The sequence below is a fragment of the Limanda limanda genome, chromosome 1 (assembly GCF_963576545.1).
Source record: "Limanda limanda chromosome 1, fLimLim1.1, whole genome shotgun sequence".
NCBI classification, from domain to species: domain Eukaryota; kingdom Metazoa; phylum Chordata; class Actinopteri; order Pleuronectiformes; family Pleuronectidae; genus Limanda; species Limanda limanda.
Window position 1 is genome coordinate 36,336,279 of NC_083636.1, and position 17,164 is coordinate 36,353,442.

Below are 17,164 nucleotides of genomic sequence, written 5' to 3' on the forward strand. Positions count from 1 at the left end.
TAGCGTTGACTTTTGACATCCATCTACAGGCACAATATCGGCGGTGGCGTGAAAACTTGATTCGTGGAAGTTCGGGGCTGTGCTTGTGCGTGATTGTGGGATTTCCTTAAGTCAAACTCATCAAACTTTGAGTGAGAGAGGCTGAGGTGAACATGTCTGGATTTTGGGGTCGGATGTATGTTAGCTCCAGCCGTGTAGTGTCTCTGAGCACAAAGCCAACAAACTAATTGGAAAGAGCAGTGTTTGTCACATTAGGGGTAGCTAAATGTGCCATAGAATAAAATAATATTCTACTAACTTAATTTAGAAATGTTTTACCTTATGTATTTGGATGAGAATCGTGATTTGACTGAGTCCAAACCTGAGTAATTGTTAACGAATTGGTAATAGGCCTTGTGCATAATAATTTCAAATATACAACATTTCAGTTATTACTTAGCAATCTTGAGCATAAGATTGTAAAATTCCACCATGATTTAGATTAACAACTGTTTTAAATAACCTTCAACGGAATATTTATTCTCAAAATACTAAAATATCCAAAATGCATCTTTGTTTACCTGTAAAATAAATGTAAATCACATTAAATAAATAACTCGCAGCTATTTGTGTTCGAGTATTAAATGCAGGTTAAAGATATTTGGGGTTTATTTCATATGGAGATGCAGAAAGCTCAGGAAATCCATCAGTTCCCAACAGAAGCATGGTGCACCATCCACAACAGCAGTATGTGAGGCTCAAGGCAGCTTAGCAAATGTGATGTGACACCCGGTGACTGTGTGATCAGTCCTGGATAACTCGCTACACAACCATGAAACTTACAGGCATTAAAAAAAATCCCTGCTACACCTCATCTTGCTCCTCTTTACCTCCCTCTGAGCTCACCCCATGACTGTTTTCACTTGTGAGGACACACCTCACTCCAGCTATGTTGAGAGACAACAACTGGCAGCCGTGTATCATCATCACGTCTTCATCATCTTTCAGAACTTTCTCTATTGCTGAACTCCGCCATCACCCTGGTTTTCCCGCCTGCTTCCTCACCCCTACAAGGCCCCTGGTCGATCTGTCTATCTGCCCCTGCACTGACTCCTCATTAACACATGAATGAAGACAGGGAAGGGCCTGTAAGGCTTGGACGCCAACAGAAGGCGACAGATTTGCAATTCAAACCTCTGACTGACCTCCTCCCACCCCCACCTCGTCCTCCCAGCCATGTATACTGGGACTGGAACTGTCACCAGTATGATTGAGGACGCATGCGAGGAGGCTGAGAGGGATGGAGAGGGACAGATGTGCATTCACACACTCATGTCATGCCTCTGCACGTGTTCATATCGACAGCATCGATGCAAATACATGCATATGCACATTCAGAGAAAGTGTGTAAGAGAGAGTGCAGTACCTGTGTGTGCTAATGATTCTCCAATATAATGATTTCTTCAAAAAAAGTCAAGTTCAAGTGGATATCAGTCCATAAATGAAGGCGTGACCATATGGCAGAGTTAATGCAGGGACTCTGGGGGAGAAATAAATGCATCAGTTTATTCTATCCTGGCTAACAAAGGTCTCAAATACATTTCCAGAGTATAGTACTGAACGAAAACATGAAAAAGAAACATCCATATTAATTTCAAGAAAACAATATGACATTTTAAAGACTTTTGACATTCTCTAAATGCCCGTTGCTTTTAGTAATTCCGCCTCCTGGACTGACATGTGCAGAATGGAGCTCAGTCTGAACATGTTCAAGTTCAAAATGAATGTATTGAAAACATAAACACACCAAACAGTTTATTCAATATATTAAATAGAAATGTATGAAGAAAGACAAAATATATAGGTGGATTTGTTCAAAAGCTCTTTAGCTCAATTTCCAGTAATACATAAAACAAATGAAATCAGATCAAAGCGACTGACCAGTGTTTATGTTTAGTTTTTTTATACATTCACATTTATCTAGCGGTTTGTTTATGTACACAAATGATGTAAAAAAAAAAATTGTAAAGCTTTTGGCAACATTTCACATGATGAAGGTTCTATGTAAAATTATGTGTTTGTTTCTATAATATATAATAACGATAAAATATTTTGTATACTATGTAGTGAACGTTTGTTTTCTTTTCTTTTGTTCCTCTTTTTATTAATAACATAATGAATTACGATGCACAAATTGTAAACCCAATGCAACCTGCTTGTGATCATGATCTTAATAAAGTAAATTTACATTTGAATATGAAGAGGAAAATTTAATTTAATGGAAAATTATCTAATAAATAGTGTTATATTTATCTTATTGTATTTATTTTTTAAACTTACAACAATTGAGGTAAAATCAAGTCTCTTTTTAATTTATTTTAAACATAAATACAAAGAATAACGTTAACAGCATGTGTAGAGCATATCAGGTAAAATATATAACTCTATATATTAATATACATGGTGAGAAACGAGAAATAACCAAATAAATGTAAATGAAAGTATAAATAAAAGGATATAGAAGCAGGTGCAGGGCACAAATGTATAGAAAAGACCTTTCGAGGAAGTAAGTCTCCTTTAAAACGCGTCTGATTGCGTCACTTCCGGCTTGCCGTGCCAGTACTTCCTGGTTGTGCCGACAACATGGCGGCGCCCGTAGCGATTCACCTGGAGTTTGGGTAAGTGGATTTAAAACGCGTTGTTAAAGGTTGTTGTGACAGAAGAAGCGTCTCTTCAGCGGCTGAGATGAAGTTAAACATCACACGAAACTTACAGGAATCAAGTTTGAGAGGTTTTTATAAGAAAAGACGTGAAATCTGTGGAGAAAACAGCGTGTGACGAGTTTGTTTATGAAGTAACCGCCTGGGGGAGGGTGAGGAGAAGGAGAGAGTCTGTCTGTCTGTCTGTCTGTCTGCCTGCCTGCCTGCCTGTCTGTCTGGGAAATAGTGTGTGTGTGTGTCTGTCTCTGAGAGAGAGAGAGTGAGAAAGAAATAAAAGAAAGAGAAAGAGTCAGTTTGTGTGTGTTTGTGAGAGTGTGTGTGTGTGTTTGTGAGAGTGTGTGTGTGTCTGTCTGCCTCTGAGAGAGAGAGAGTCTGTCTGTCTGTCTGCCTGTCTGTCTGTGAAAGAGTGTGTGTGTGTGTCTGTCTCTGAAAGAGAGAGAGAGAGAGAGAGTCAGTTTGTGTGTGTGTGTGTGTCTGTCTGCCTCTGAGAGAGAGAGAGTCTGTCTGTCTGCCTGTCTGTCTGTCTGTCTGTGAAAGAGTGTGTGTGTGTCTGTCTCTGAAAGAGAGAGAGAGAGAGTCAGTTTGTGTGTGTGTGTCTGTCTGCCTCTGAGAGAGAGAGAGTCTGTCTGCCTGTCTGTCTGTCTGTCTGCCTGCCTGCCTGTCTGTCTGTCTGTCTGTCTGTCTGTCTGTCTGTCTGTCTGTGAAAGAGTGTGTGTGTGTGTCTGTCTCTAAAAGAGAGAGAGAAAGAGTCAGTTGGTGTGTGTGTGAGAGTGTGTGTGTCTGTCTGCCTCTGAGAGAGAGAGTCTGTCTGTCTGTCTGTGAGAGAGAGAGAGAGTTTGTGTGTGTGTGAGAGTGTGTGTGTCTGTCTGCCTCTGAGAGAGAGAGAGAGAGAGAGTCTGTCTGTCTGTGAAAGAGAGAGAGAGAGTTTGTGTGTGTGAGAGTATTTCACGAGAATTTAGACTTGAACTCTAGTTTTAATCTGGAGAATCCTACAAACACAACATAGATCCTCACGTTTTAGTGACCAAATAAAGAAGAAGTACTTGTTGTATTATAATATATGTTTGTAGGAGTAATAGTTAATCTGCTGGATTTCACGGTCTGTGATTTTGAAAGAGTACTATGGAAAATAGAGTCTGTTATAACCGAGAGTCTTTAATCCAGAAAAACATACAAATCAATGAAAAGAGAAAACAGCTCGCCATCACATTTTAGTATGAAATGGATCAGGTCATGTTTTCCAGGCTTTTACATTTGAAACTGTTCTTCCGAGATAAAACAATATTAACAAAAGTAAAAACTGTGAATGAAAGAAAAGAGAGAAAACTGTGCTCTCTGTCGGTCATTCCTCACTTTATTGATATTTCTGTACACTGATCTACATCTGATCAAATCCACATGAGTAAACATCACAGGTATGAGCTTGTATAATGATAACAACAATATCTGTCATTTTTTCCTGGATACTTGCCAGAAAAAGAGATTTAGGAAATTATTGGCTTGTTGAATAAATCATTATCTAATCATGAGAACCAGGGATAAATAATTTTTTTTACCACATACAATCCGGCAACATCTTTATATTGTTTATCTTGGTTAAGAGGATTTAGGTTTATCTCAGTAGTGAAGGTGTAAAATATTCACGTTGTGTCTTTTTATTTACTCTCAACTCAACAAGTTTGTTGTTTGGTCACGTGTGTTCTTCTTTTGAAGATATTCTACAACATCAAGCAGTGATAGATGCCTTATTGTAAACCTTCATGTGCCTCTAAAGGCCACTGAAACACACGTATTCACCTGTTTGACTCTTTCTTATTCCAGAGGAGGAGCAGAGCTGCTGTTTAATGGCGTGAAGGAACATCATGTGACTCTCCCAAGCCAATCAGAGCCTTGTGAGTATCACCTGCCACCCACATGTCAACCTTATCACTATAATATCAAACACACATAATATTTAACCAATATTTTGAATATTTTATGTAGCTGCATCAGTTCAGAAAACTCAATGATGGTTTGAAGGAATGTATTTAGAAATGTCTCTTTTCTGCAAATAAAATGTCTTATTACTGCAAATCACAGACCGATTTTATACTAAGGTCATTATTTAAAAAAATAATCAGAACAATCATCTGTCCATGAATACAAAAGTACAGATATGTTTGTAAAATAAGACTGTATTTCCGTTCCACGGCCACATGCTGATGAACAAAATTAGAAGTACATATGTGTATGAGATGGACTCCATATCTTTTCGGCAGCCTTTACAAGTTGACTAGTAGAATGTATTTAATTGACCCTATTTTGCCTCATATTTTACTTAGGCCAGTGAATTATAAAAATCTAGTGTTTCTCCATAAAGAAATGATGACCATATCTACATATTAATCTCATGGCCATTACCCTCCCATCACCTTTACCTTTTCCTCTCTTACTCCTTCAATCGCTCTCTTCTCTACATCTGTGCAGTTGTGTGTTTTCCCTCTTAACTCATCCATTCTTCCTCTTTCACTGGTAAATATCACCTACCAGTTACTCCTATGTATGTGAGTACATGTGAAGGAAAGGGGATTAAAGGGACGTGCATTTAGCCTCTCTGAGTATTGGGGCGACAGAGCTCAAGTCATTTTTTATTTGTCTCTGAGATCCTTTTGGCTGACTCGGCTGGCGTGTACCCATTTCTCAATTCATAAAAAAGGATCCACTTCACGATCCAAAATGATTAGATTTTATTTTGTCGAGGGGATTCGGGTTCCCTCCAACACGGGTCACTAACTCGACATGAAGGAGAGGAAACCTGTCTACTCTTTTATTCCCCCAAACCGAGCACAGGACCCGGGTCATTAAGAAAATGAGGAGAGGAAAAGTGTGTGTGTGTGTGTGTGTGTGTGTGTGTGTGTGTGTGTGTGTGTGTGTGTGTGTGTGTGTGTGTGTGTGTGTGTGTGTGTGTGTGTGTGTGTGTGTGTGTGTGTGTGTGTGTGTGTGTGTGTGTGTGTGTGTGTGTGTGTGTGTGTGTGTGTGTGTTACAATGAGAGAGAGAGAGAACAAATGAGAAATATGTGTCTTTGGTATTTGACGAAACAAAGGGTGTTCATCCACGGCGCTGATGTTACCACGACAACCAAAAGACAAAAGTTGACCAGAACAGGGAATGTCAGCCTTGTGACCTTGCTGCACAACCCGACCTCTGTGTGCGTGTGTGTAGAAAACCTGTGATTTTTCCACTAAGTGCGCAAATATCATAATGTTATTTTCAGAGGAGCACGGACATTCAGACCTAACGAATCATGAGGCGTCTGGACTGGTTGCATGATCCTCCAAATGCCCCTCTGAACTAATTTGGGTGTGTGTCTGTCTATGTGTGTGTGAGTCTGTGTGTGTGTGTGTGAGTCTGTCTGTGTGTGTGTGTGAGTCTGTCTGTGTCTGTGTGTGTGTGTGTGAGTGCAGAGGGGGTGCAGCGAAGGCAGATATAATTGCTTCTGAATCCTTCGTATTTCTCTTTGACCCCAGCCAGTGATTGATGACCCTCGACTGAGAGACACCACCCCCACTCTTTCTCTTTCTCTCTTCCCTTCTTTATGTAACTCTCTCGTCGCCCATACATTGAACGAAACCCCCGTGGTTTAAGGATCACACAGTTTTTACCTCTTGTATCAGCAGAAAGATGGATAGCTCACCCCCCCACACTCAACGTCACCCCCTCAAATGATTGTCATAATTGCACGAAGGCAGAAAAGCAAAAAGGAGAAGAAAGAGAGAGGGGAAAACTGCATGGACAATAGAAAAGTGGGCCTGGTTTTGAATCGGCGGCAAAATGGCGCCTTTTCTCCCCCCTCCCTTCCTCCGTGTGTCCTTTTCCACCCACGCAACGCCGCTATCCCAAGATGCATTAGGAGCCTGTGACGCACTTTCCCTCTCTCATGTCCGTTTGTTCCCTCGTTTTCTTTCACCCTTCTACCTGCACCGCGAAGCGTGATCAAAAAACCCTTCAACTCTCCTCCTGTCTATACTCTCACCTTCAAACATTTAATTTACAACATTAAACACAGATACCTGTTTTAATAATAATCCATGTATAAGCCTGCGGGCGACTTAAATCCGTAGACGTGTCACCTTTTACAAGGCGGCCAATGAGAAACCGGCACCTGATGACTGTGTCTGTTATACAAAGATTAAATAATGAAAGTTTGAATTAATACCAACCTGTGTGCTGAGCTAAGGCAACATGTTAAGTTGCTTTTAATGTAAGTGTGTGTGTGTAGGGGGGGGGGGGGGGGGGGGGGGGGTCATAAATGGCAGAAGATGGAGACAGTTGGAGGAGAGGAAAGAGGGTAGGAGGAGTGCAGGTTTTTATGAGAGAGAGAGAGTGTGTGTGTTAGTGTGTGTGAGACAGAGAGAGAGCCTATTTTAAAAGGAAATGGACGAGAGGATGAAAGAGGGAATAAGGGGTAATGGTGGAGAAAAATACCAACAGTCCAAGGCAGAGGGAGAGAAAAGAAAGGAGTCACCACAAAGAAGGAGTTATGACTGCTGGAGTGATTAGTTCTGTTTTTAGCCCTGCAGAGGTGCAGGTCAATATTCAGTGCCCAGTAGTGTGTGAGTGTGTGAGTGTGTGAGTGTGTGAGTGTGTGAGTGTGTGAGTGTGTGAGTGTGTGTGTGTGTGTGTGTGTGTGTGTGTGTGTGAGTGAGTGTTTTGCGAGGGGAGGTATTTGTCTTTTTTTTATGTGGAGGCCTGGAACCGTAGAAAACCAGCACTATCATTATACTACACTGAGCTGGCCGACACTGCAATTAACCTGAACACCATGCACACAGGCTTGGAGGCACACACACACACACACACACACACACCTTCTACATCGAATATCACTCACGCAGTCGGTTGCCCTCATAACCAAAGTGACCAGTCAGGTGCATCTCAAAGTCTTTTTCTTTTCTTTTTCTCTTTGTTAACTGTTTTAAGTATGCCTTTTAACTGGAATCCATTTTTTTGTTTTTCTGAGTCGTGTCTTAGTATAAATTGCGTTATAGTGGGCGTAAGATGGTCATTTTAGATTTAGACTAAATGTAAACCTGCATTCTTTATCCAATAGAGTGATAAATCACAATCAAGCAAAATCTACATTTAATACATTGAAAGAATAAATGTTTCACAGGTCAGAACTGACTCTGTGTTATTAACTCGTCCCTTTGGTCGAGCTGAAGTCGTTGGTTCGAGTCCCACCTGCTACAGCTTCTCCGCTCTCCTTCTTATACCTGGTTCGCGATGACTCACCGTCGTCCCATCACGCTCACATCTGCTGCCGCTCTCTCTCTCTCTGTCTTTCCTCTTGCTCTTTCTCTCTTCTATTTAGTTACTCTCCCCTTGTACATTTCTGTCTCCTCTGTTCTTTCAGTCTCGTGTGCGCTCTGCGCCCAGTTATTACGCGTCATCATGCTTAACACCAGGAAACCCTTACAAGAAAACAGTTTGTTGTCCTTTTAATACATTTACCTGATTTGTGTGTCCACATCATAACACACCATGCACACACACACACACACACACACACACAAACTCTCACAGGCTTTTAAAACTGCTCGAATCTTAACGTTAAAGATGGGATAACTATAATATATTCATGGCCAGTTGTTTAGTGGGGATTTATCCTACAACCTTGTCGCTTTTGTGGCCGTGAGTCGGTCTGAGTGAGGCTCAACCTATTGTTGAGACGAGGTCAATCTGATTGTTCACGAGGTCACACTCAGAAAATTCAAGCATCCCGGATATTCAGGTTCGGGCAAAAAAATTGAGCATTTAGCGTTTGAATTTATTAAGGAAAATGTATCATTTGTTTGTTTATTCCATTGGTGCTGCACTGAAAATCACTGCAAGTATGAGCCTATATAGATGTATATATAATAGCATTTATATGTATATAGTGTCTGTCTACAATAATATTTTTCTTCATTATAACATTTAAAAAAGGTCTCGCTGTAGATATCAGCTGTTTCTCAATGTATAGACGCCACTCTTGGTCATTGACATCAGTCCACCCTCCCCCCATTTCCAGTGTCCTCCCCCCCAAACATACACATACACTCATAAATATACATGCACACAGACACACACACACACACACGTATATGCAGCCTCGTCCCGCCTGGTGCCTCTGTCGCGTCACATCGACCAGGAGGCTGGAACCGTGCACCTTGACCCTTAACCCCTAACCTGTGACCTCTGTTGTCTGTCTGTGTATGGGCTTTGTTTGTCTGTGTGTGTGTGTGTGTGTGTGTGTGTCTGTGTGTGTGTGTGTGTTTTCCAGGGGACGTGAAGCAGCTGCTGGTCTGGATCCAACGGAACCTGCTGAAGGAGCGGCCTGAACTCTTTGTCCAAGGAGAATCAGTGTGAGTGTGTGTGTCGTCGGTGTTTGCACTTGACACACACTTGATCTGTGTGCAACAATACAGCCTTACGGAACATGTCATACATCACACTGATGCCGGAGCATAATCCGAACTGTCAAATAATAAAATTGCTCTCTAAGCAGAGATTTAAGCGGCTCAGAAATTTGAAAAATGACACTGAACCCGATGGTGAGTCTTTCCGAAGCATTTCTGTTTCTGTGCTGTTTGAAACTGCTGAAATGCTGAGGAGCAAAAAAAAAAGCAGTGTAGCCTTCAAGTTATAGGTTTCAGTAAGATGATTACCTGTGTGTGTTCATGTGAGCTTGTGTGTTTGTGTGCACGTGTGTGTGTGTGTGTGTGTGTGTGTGTTGGGGTCCAGGGCTCGCAGCAGTCTTATAGGACTGGCTGACTTTTACAGCTGCCTTTTGTGCAGGACTATTTATAGCACCACCTAACCAATGAATGGAGAAAAAGCTGGGCTACCTATAAAGCTTATAGATTAGATGTGTGTTTGTGTGTGTTTTTTGTCGGCAGCACACTCTTGTTTTAAAGCAAACCATCATAATGTTTCTTCATTATCTTTTAAAAAGATCTATGGCTGCTGTGTACGATGAGTTTACAATCTTCACCTTTTATCCCCGCTGTTCTTTTGTTCTCTCTCAACACACTCCTGTTTGTGTTATTGTGTTTGTGTGAGTGCCCATGCGGAGCGTTTGTTCTTGCAGGTTCCTCTCACGTTGCCCTTGCTCCTTGACGTCACAGAGCATGTTGGAGGTGCAGAGGAGCCTGTTTGAACGATACGCGAGGCGACAGTGTCTGTTTTAGGCGTAATCTCGCCCTCCACACAAACTCAGCTCTATTTCATTGGGGGGGGGGGGGGGGGAGGCACACACTCGCAAACGCTAAGAAGACTGCACCCAGAGGTGCCTGTTGTTACCCTCCCCCATTATCCCCATTATCCTCTTTGGAAGGGTGGTGATTTTTTTTTAAGCTACATGTGTGTTATTTTTGGGCCCCCATCTATTTTCAGTGACAGTTTGTTTCCCCCATTTTTTTTCTCTTCTCTTTTACCTGAGCCACTTTTTATATGAAACAAAATATAATCATAATGTTCAGTTTTTATTTGCCAGAATACAATGTTGGAAATAAACACTGGTTATTCACGTGTTTAATGTATATTTAAATAACATAAAACATGTGCAGTCGGATTAATATACTAGGATTAATCTGTAAAACTTGTGAACTATTTTTACACTGAAGTTACAGGATTAACGCTGGATATGATTTTATATTTTTTCGGGGCTACATTTTGCTACATATGGTCAACACAAATATGTTTGGGTGTATTTTTTGCATATATTTTTCTAGTCTTCAGGTATATTTATCAATTTGATATTTTTGTTTTGATTGGAAATGTTAGACATGTGGTGTCTGCAAACAAACCGTCCCTGTGCATCACCCGTAGATTTAATTTAATTTTTTGTAAGAATGAGAGGGAATTTGATGATTAATGTAAATTTTTCTCCAAAATATAATAAATTATGAAGAGGCAGACACAAATTGAAACTCCCACATTTGAGATTAAAGCCATTTTCTTAATAATTTAAATTTGTTTTGAATTTGGTTGTAGCAACAATTTTTTCCAAATAATGTGAATGTTTCTCTCAATTGTATTTATTATTATTATATTTAAGGATTGTTTTTCATTTTAGTTGTTTCTTTTTAACGTATAAAAAGTAAGTGTATGTGCTAGTGTAAGCTGCTTATATCTGTTTGTATCTTTTACGTGTGTGTATGTGTGTGTGTGTGTGTTACCTTTGGGAAATGCGTCTGACTCAAAATGGTGTGTTTTCCCACAGGAGACCTGGGATTCTGGTGCTTATCAATGATGCAGACTGGGAACTAATGGTGAGAGCTGGGAGCCATGTTCAATGTCAGATGCTGTGTGTGTGGGTGTGTGACAAATAATATTTCGCATTTTGGGTTTTCCTGCAGCTCGCTGTGTGTTAGCAGGATGCACTATTCCACTATTAAAGTGTTAATTCTTTAGAGATCATTCACTGCAGTGTTTAGATTCTCACCCTCCGTGCACAGCTCCCGTAACTATATCAAATTCTTGTGTGAACGTTTAAATCAGGAAGAGGAAGCGTGTGTGTGTGAAGGTTAGCCTATGTGAGCACTGATGCTGCGATGGTTCACTCTGACTCACTTAATGTTTCATATAATGCAGAAGCAGCTGCAAGACAAGTTTGTCCTTGGGGTCTCATATCTGAACACATATTTACACTTAGACGGTCTGAATGCTTCCATTTGAATCCATTGATTCAATTACAGGACTCCACACAGGATGTAAATGAAATGAAAAAGTTTGTTATTGATTGGACCCCAAAGGGAGCACAGGAGTAATGCACATATTTGTATTGGTTAACACACTTATTTCTGCGTGGACTCGTGCAGATGTGTGACTATTGAGCATTTTGTGTGCGTTTTCTGATCCTCAGGGGGAGCTGGATTACCAACTGCAAGACCAAGACAACGTCGTGTTTATTTCTACTCTTCATGGCGGATAGAAAATGAGCGAGGAATGCAAACACATCCCTGACTTCTCTGTAACACCCTTTTCCCCCCCACATCCCCCATGCTCCTCAGTTCCCCCCACATCCCAACAACACGTAAAACCCACTGGGACGCTGTGAATGTGTCAACCTGCACCGTGACGATGGAGGTGATTGATGTTCCTCTGCAGGAATGAGTGGAAACTCAGAGATGGCTGCTGAGGAAAATGAGGAAGGTGTGAGATGGGAAATCTGCAGACTTTCTCATAAACACTGACGATTTTTCCTTTTTTGATCAAATTGGTCAGGCTCGTGGGGCAGTCGTGTAAACCTCGGGTCGTCCTGGTCAGCTCACAGATTCAAGTATAAACACCAACAGTTTGTGTGTGTGTGTTCACGTCCCTTTAATTTCTCGTCTAGCTTGATATAAGAAGACAAAAGGACCCCAGCTTGAGATTTAAAATGGTTCTCAGCTCGTGAGAATTAAAAATGAAGGGTAACACTTAGACATCCATGAATTAGCACTTATACGATACATTTAAAATAGAAATATATACATTATAATGTAGCTGTATACAGATATAGGCATTCTAAGTGTATTTGTAACATCTTATACATATTTTAATATTATAACAGGGTTTATCGATGTCATTCACCTGTGTATACACTGATGATTGATAATTTAAAGGTGAAGTTATAGTGATATATGACTACTATTAATAAATACCCTAAAATATCTGCATATAAATGTACTTACATCTAAATTATTGTGTCTTAAAAACTTAAAAATTTGTTTCTAATATTAAATGTTGATACAGTGTGAAAGTCTAATGTTTTAAGTTTTCCCCAAAACGTTTTTTAATGTTTTTTTTTTTTTTTGGTCATGTTATTTTGAATAAATGTATTATTTTTCTACCTTTTGTTTCAATTTGTTATCAAGATTTTCTTTTCTGATATAGAAAAAACATTAAAACAAGATTTTTCTGTGTTCTGGGATTTAATCTAGACAAATCTTTTCTTTTCTTTTCAAAAAAAATCAAACATGAATCTTTGCTTTATCTTCCATTTTAATTTTCTTATTTTTTCCTAAACATCCACATCTGGTGGGAATATTTTCAATCATGGCCTCAATGTTTAAATGTGGAATTAAGTATATAATAAATTAGAAGTGATTAGAAGTGTTTTAGGCTGCTCATGTATTTGTCTGTTTAATTTGTTTATTTTGTAGATTATTTCTACAGTTTTATTTTAAATAACATCACTGAATTTTGAATCTATTGAAAATGTTATTTTGTTATAAATTCTTTAACATTTTTCTACATTTTACTCTGAACACAAACCCCAGTGTCAGCTGGAAGCAGCAGACTGTGACACACACACACACACTGAGGCCTGCAACCAATCTCTCCATCAGGATTTTACATGCAGCTTCGATAATTCCTGGTGATATCTAATACCTGATCGATTAAAACCCCGCTCTGTGATCACACTGCACTTTTAGGCTGATTAGACGAGACTTTGGGGAGATGGCACCGTCCTGCAGCCTCAGACGGAATATTCATAAGGAAGAGAGGGAGAGAGGGGGGGGGGGGCTGAGGAGCACAGGACCACTGCGGGAGGTCGAGCTCTAGCCTCCGGGCTGTCCTCCCCTGAACGCCCGGGGCGACCTAAAACCTTTTCTCGGTTGTGGAGTCCGATTTGCAACGGGAAACCGAGCGATAATGGCCGGTAGAAAGGAAATGCTAATGAGGCTACATGTGAGGGGGTTAGAGAGGAGGTGGAACTGTGTGTGTGTGTGAGAGAGAGGGAGGGAGAGAGAGAGAGGGGGGGGGGGGGGGATTTACAGAAGAAGGAGAAGATCAAGAACATGTATTTGCATGTGTGTGTGAGAGAAAGAGAGAGACTTGAGATGTAGACGATCAAGAACATAACTGTGTGTGTGCGTATATAATGCCTCTTACAGGCCACTTTTAAAATCTCACTATTCTAATTACTTGCTGTTTGTATGTGTGAGTGGGTGAGTGAGTGAGATACTTGAGTTGGAGAAGATGATCACGAACCTGAGTGTGTGTGTTTGCTTGCATAATGCCTCTTACAGGCCCCCTTTTAAAATCTCACTTTAGTCTCATTATTTGGGGAAAATATGCAGAATATCAAATATTGGAAATGTTCCCTGATATTTAAAGTGTATAACCTTCCGTGTCACAATCTTATGTAATACGAGTCTCCAGGTTTGTGTCAGAATCCGCTTTGCACCCACATCTCGTTCTATGATTTCTCTCTTTTCTGTGCAGGGTCCCGTCTATTACCTGGGGCCTGCACACTCTGACACTGGCTGCAGGTGCATGGTGCTGGTGGTGCTGGTGCATGCTGGTGGTGCTGGTGGTGCTGGTGCATGCTGGTGGTGCGGGTGGTGCTGGTGATGGAGAGAGACTCGACACCACAGCATCCAAGTGTCATCAAAACGACTGTGAAGAGCTCAGGCTGCAACAGTGGGAATAAAACGTGCCTGTGTATCCGGTAAACAGCCATAAAGTCAACACCAGCCAATAAAAGTAAAGCACTAGACTATGATTATACATAACAGCATTGATTTAGTGTTTTCTTTATTACTATCAGGCTGACAGCACGCTCCTCTCTTTAGATTATAATGTATGGGAGGGAGGGGAGGGGGGGACTCCAATCATAAAGTATTTGTCACTGATATATCCATTACACTGACATAATTTCAACCATTAGTGATTGGAATTATTTTTAATTTTAATGCTTAAAAGCAAATGTTACTGTCCATCGTGTGGCTGCTGTTGCTCCCATTGGGATCCCACTCTCTCTCCTGCAGTGAAACCAGGGTAAAACACTAAACACATGTTATCTGGATGTGAATGGAAAATAAACCCTGTAGCTGGGAACGTGCATTTAAAAAAAAGCTACCCAAAGAAAACCCAGTTAATTGCATTGTTCCAAAGGCTTCGAGGTATTTCTTGCATCTGTCACCACGATCAAAACTATTACAAGAGATAACTATTATTTACGAAACAACACTACAGCCTGCTGATTAATCTTATTTAATTAGAGATTTTTGATCGTTTTTTTCGGCTATAATACGTGTAGAAACCTTAGATTTGCGGATGAATCTGTCTCACCGTGGTTGTTAAATTAATGCGTGTGTAATTTAGAGGCTGCTAATGTTCTTTAAAATAAAAAACCTAAACGATTAAAAACGAACCTTCTTTAGGAAATAAAAACAGGATAAAAGACGAGTGCTTTCCTCAATGGACACAGAAGAATTTCTCCACAAGAGCAAACACTTCGCACTAATCCCCAGGATTTAAGAAAGGTTAGCCTTTAATGTTCAACAACACACACACACACACGTTGGCTCTGCGTGTGTGTGTGTGTGTGTGTGTGTGTGTGTGTGTGTGTGTAGTGTTTGCGTGGTGTTGTTTAGAATTAATTACAGTCTATACAGAAATAAATACGATATTTTAAAACAAATTTAAGGTAACAAATATATGTAAGAGTTGAAATATTTTATATATTTTTCACTACATTTCTAGCCCTGTTTTTATTATTTACTATAGTAACATTAGTGCACATTATTTATTATCACATTTAATTTGTCTAAAAATTCGAATTAGGCAATTTAAGAGCTGTACAATGGATTTAATAAAAATAATAAAGTAATAACCAAGAAAATTAAACATCAAACACATTATGAATTGGTGTTAGTGTTGAGCTAACAGAGGCCTGTGTGTTAACGTGTCCTGCTGCAGGATGCTCAGCCTTTAAAGCCTCTAAATTTATAGTTTAATTATTAGAAACGATTTCCAGAGAAATTGAGCTTTTTAACCGAATCCAAATCAGAAATCTTGCAGCTGAATGGAACCTGCTTCGTGCGTGTTTACTCCTCTTCCTCACTGAGTCTGTGACATGCTCCAGTTTTCTTCTTCCTGTAGCTTCGCTCGTCACTGAGCGTCTCCTGCTGCATGTGTGAACCTGCAGCTTCGAGCCTTCTACTGTTTGTCGAACACAGTCGATACATCGACGCCTCCGGTCGATATTTGCCATTTAAAACAAACAGTCTTCATTAGATCTTCGACAAAGTGTAAATACCAATCGGGCCAAAGCGCAACGCACACGACGCCACGCACGAAAAACACATTACAGGAGGCAGAGTGAGGTTTCCTCCACTTTATTGGCCCATGCAACCTTCTTCTCTTCTCTTCTTTCCTTCCTTTCTCCACAACATGCAAACTGTGATTGTGCATCTTACCTGCAAACGACACAGTTACACAAACACACAACGAGAGGAGGCCTCAGCATGCTTTGTGGTGCGGAGGCCCCACACGTCCCTTTATGTGGCGCTCGGCCAGCGACCAGCAGTGATGAATGTGAGTCTGCAGCAACAGATGTCCATACACAATTCTTGGGGTTAAATTGGGGTTTACTCAAGAATTGCGTTTGGACAATCAGACGCGAGAGACTCTGGGAAAAACCCGCTGCCAGGAGAGAAAGATACAGAACAGGAAGAAGAGATGAGACATTGGAGTGTGTGAATGAGAAGTGACTGAGGGCAGTTCATGGAGAGGCCCATGGGTGCACCTGCTCCTGCTGCCTCAATGCTCTTTGACAGTATTGGCTGCAGAGTCTGACACTGAAAACTGTTTCCTTTCCTCCTATGGAGAGTTGCAGCCCTGTGCATTATTTTTGACATTCTCTCTGCTCAGCATTGCCTCCTTTCCCCCCTTTTCTTTTTTCCTATTTTTTTTGAAAAATCAGCTTTTCCAACACTGAGCTGTTGCACCAAATCCTCTACACATCCTCGTTTCTCCCTCTGATGTGGTGCAACACTCCTGCAAACACACTTGGAGAGAAACTTGTCCCTGGTGATGCTAAATGTGCATCTTTGCAATCTCAATCACTTTCTGACTTGTCCCATTGCTGTTTGAAAATCCACACATCCTTTATATCCCTCCCTAGCTCTCTCTCACTCTCTCCTCTATCTATTATCTCTCCATGTCTGTACACTGGTTGCTATAGTTGTAAACTTAACCCCCCCAAGTCTGCCCACGTCTCTGGGGGCCTTAAGATGGCTGCACGGCCGCTGCATCCTCCAAGTAAAATGTCATCTCCTTTGCCTCACCAGGGTTATTTTTACTTTTCAGGTGTCTGGAGGGGGCGCAGTGAAAACACAAGACACGAATCAAACAGCTGCAGCTTTACACTTTCTCTCATTTTAAAGTCCGGTGCATGTGCAGGAGAAGAAGAAGAAAAGAAAAAACGCCATTTCTGCACCTGTGCTCTGTCATCGATCTAAAAGGGGAAAGACTGTTCAGTTGTGAGGATGCACGATGCCTTCCCATGGATGTGAGGAGGAGAAACCCCCTCTTCCTATATCTGGGAGGAAAGATACTTGGAGCATTTGGGTTCTTCTCCTCTGGGTGAAGATGAAGGAAAATGCCACACAAAAAAAAAAAGAAAGAGAAGAAGAAGAAGGAGGAGGAAACCCCTTAGTTCCCGTTGGTG

The 17,164-nt window shown here is 40.9% G+C and overlaps 1 protein-coding gene across 1 annotated transcript; it reads left to right on the forward strand.

Annotated features, from left to right (window-relative positions):
* The first annotated feature begins 2,607 nt into the window (after positions 1–2,607).
* urm1 (ubiquitin related modifier 1) lies at positions 2,608–12,372 on the forward strand. Its single transcript, XM_061076926.1, has 5 exons — positions 2,608–2,657; positions 4,521–4,591; positions 9,002–9,083; positions 10,943–10,991; positions 11,585–12,372. The coding sequence occupies exons 1-5, from the start codon at positions 2,623–2,625 to the stop codon at positions 11,651–11,653; spliced, it is 306 nt and encodes a 101-aa protein (XP_060932909.1). The 5' UTR covers positions 2,608–2,622; the 3' UTR covers positions 11,654–12,372.
* Positions 12,373–17,164: the final 4,792 nt, after the last annotated feature.

Excerpts from the sequence above, each read along its gene's own strand:
- urm1 (XM_061076926.1), top strand. The coding sequence starts at position 2,623 with ATGGCGGCGCCCGTAGCGATTCACCTGGAGTTTGG. Across the intron at positions 4,592-9,001 it reads CCCAAGCCAATCAGAGCCTT|GGGACGTGAAGCAGCTGCTG; the intron begins GTGAGTATCACC and ends TGTGTTTTCCAG. Across the intron at positions 9,084-10,942 it reads TTTGTCCAAGGAGAATCAGT|GAGACCTGGGATTCTGGTGC; the intron begins GTGAGTGTGTGT and ends GTTTTCCCACAG.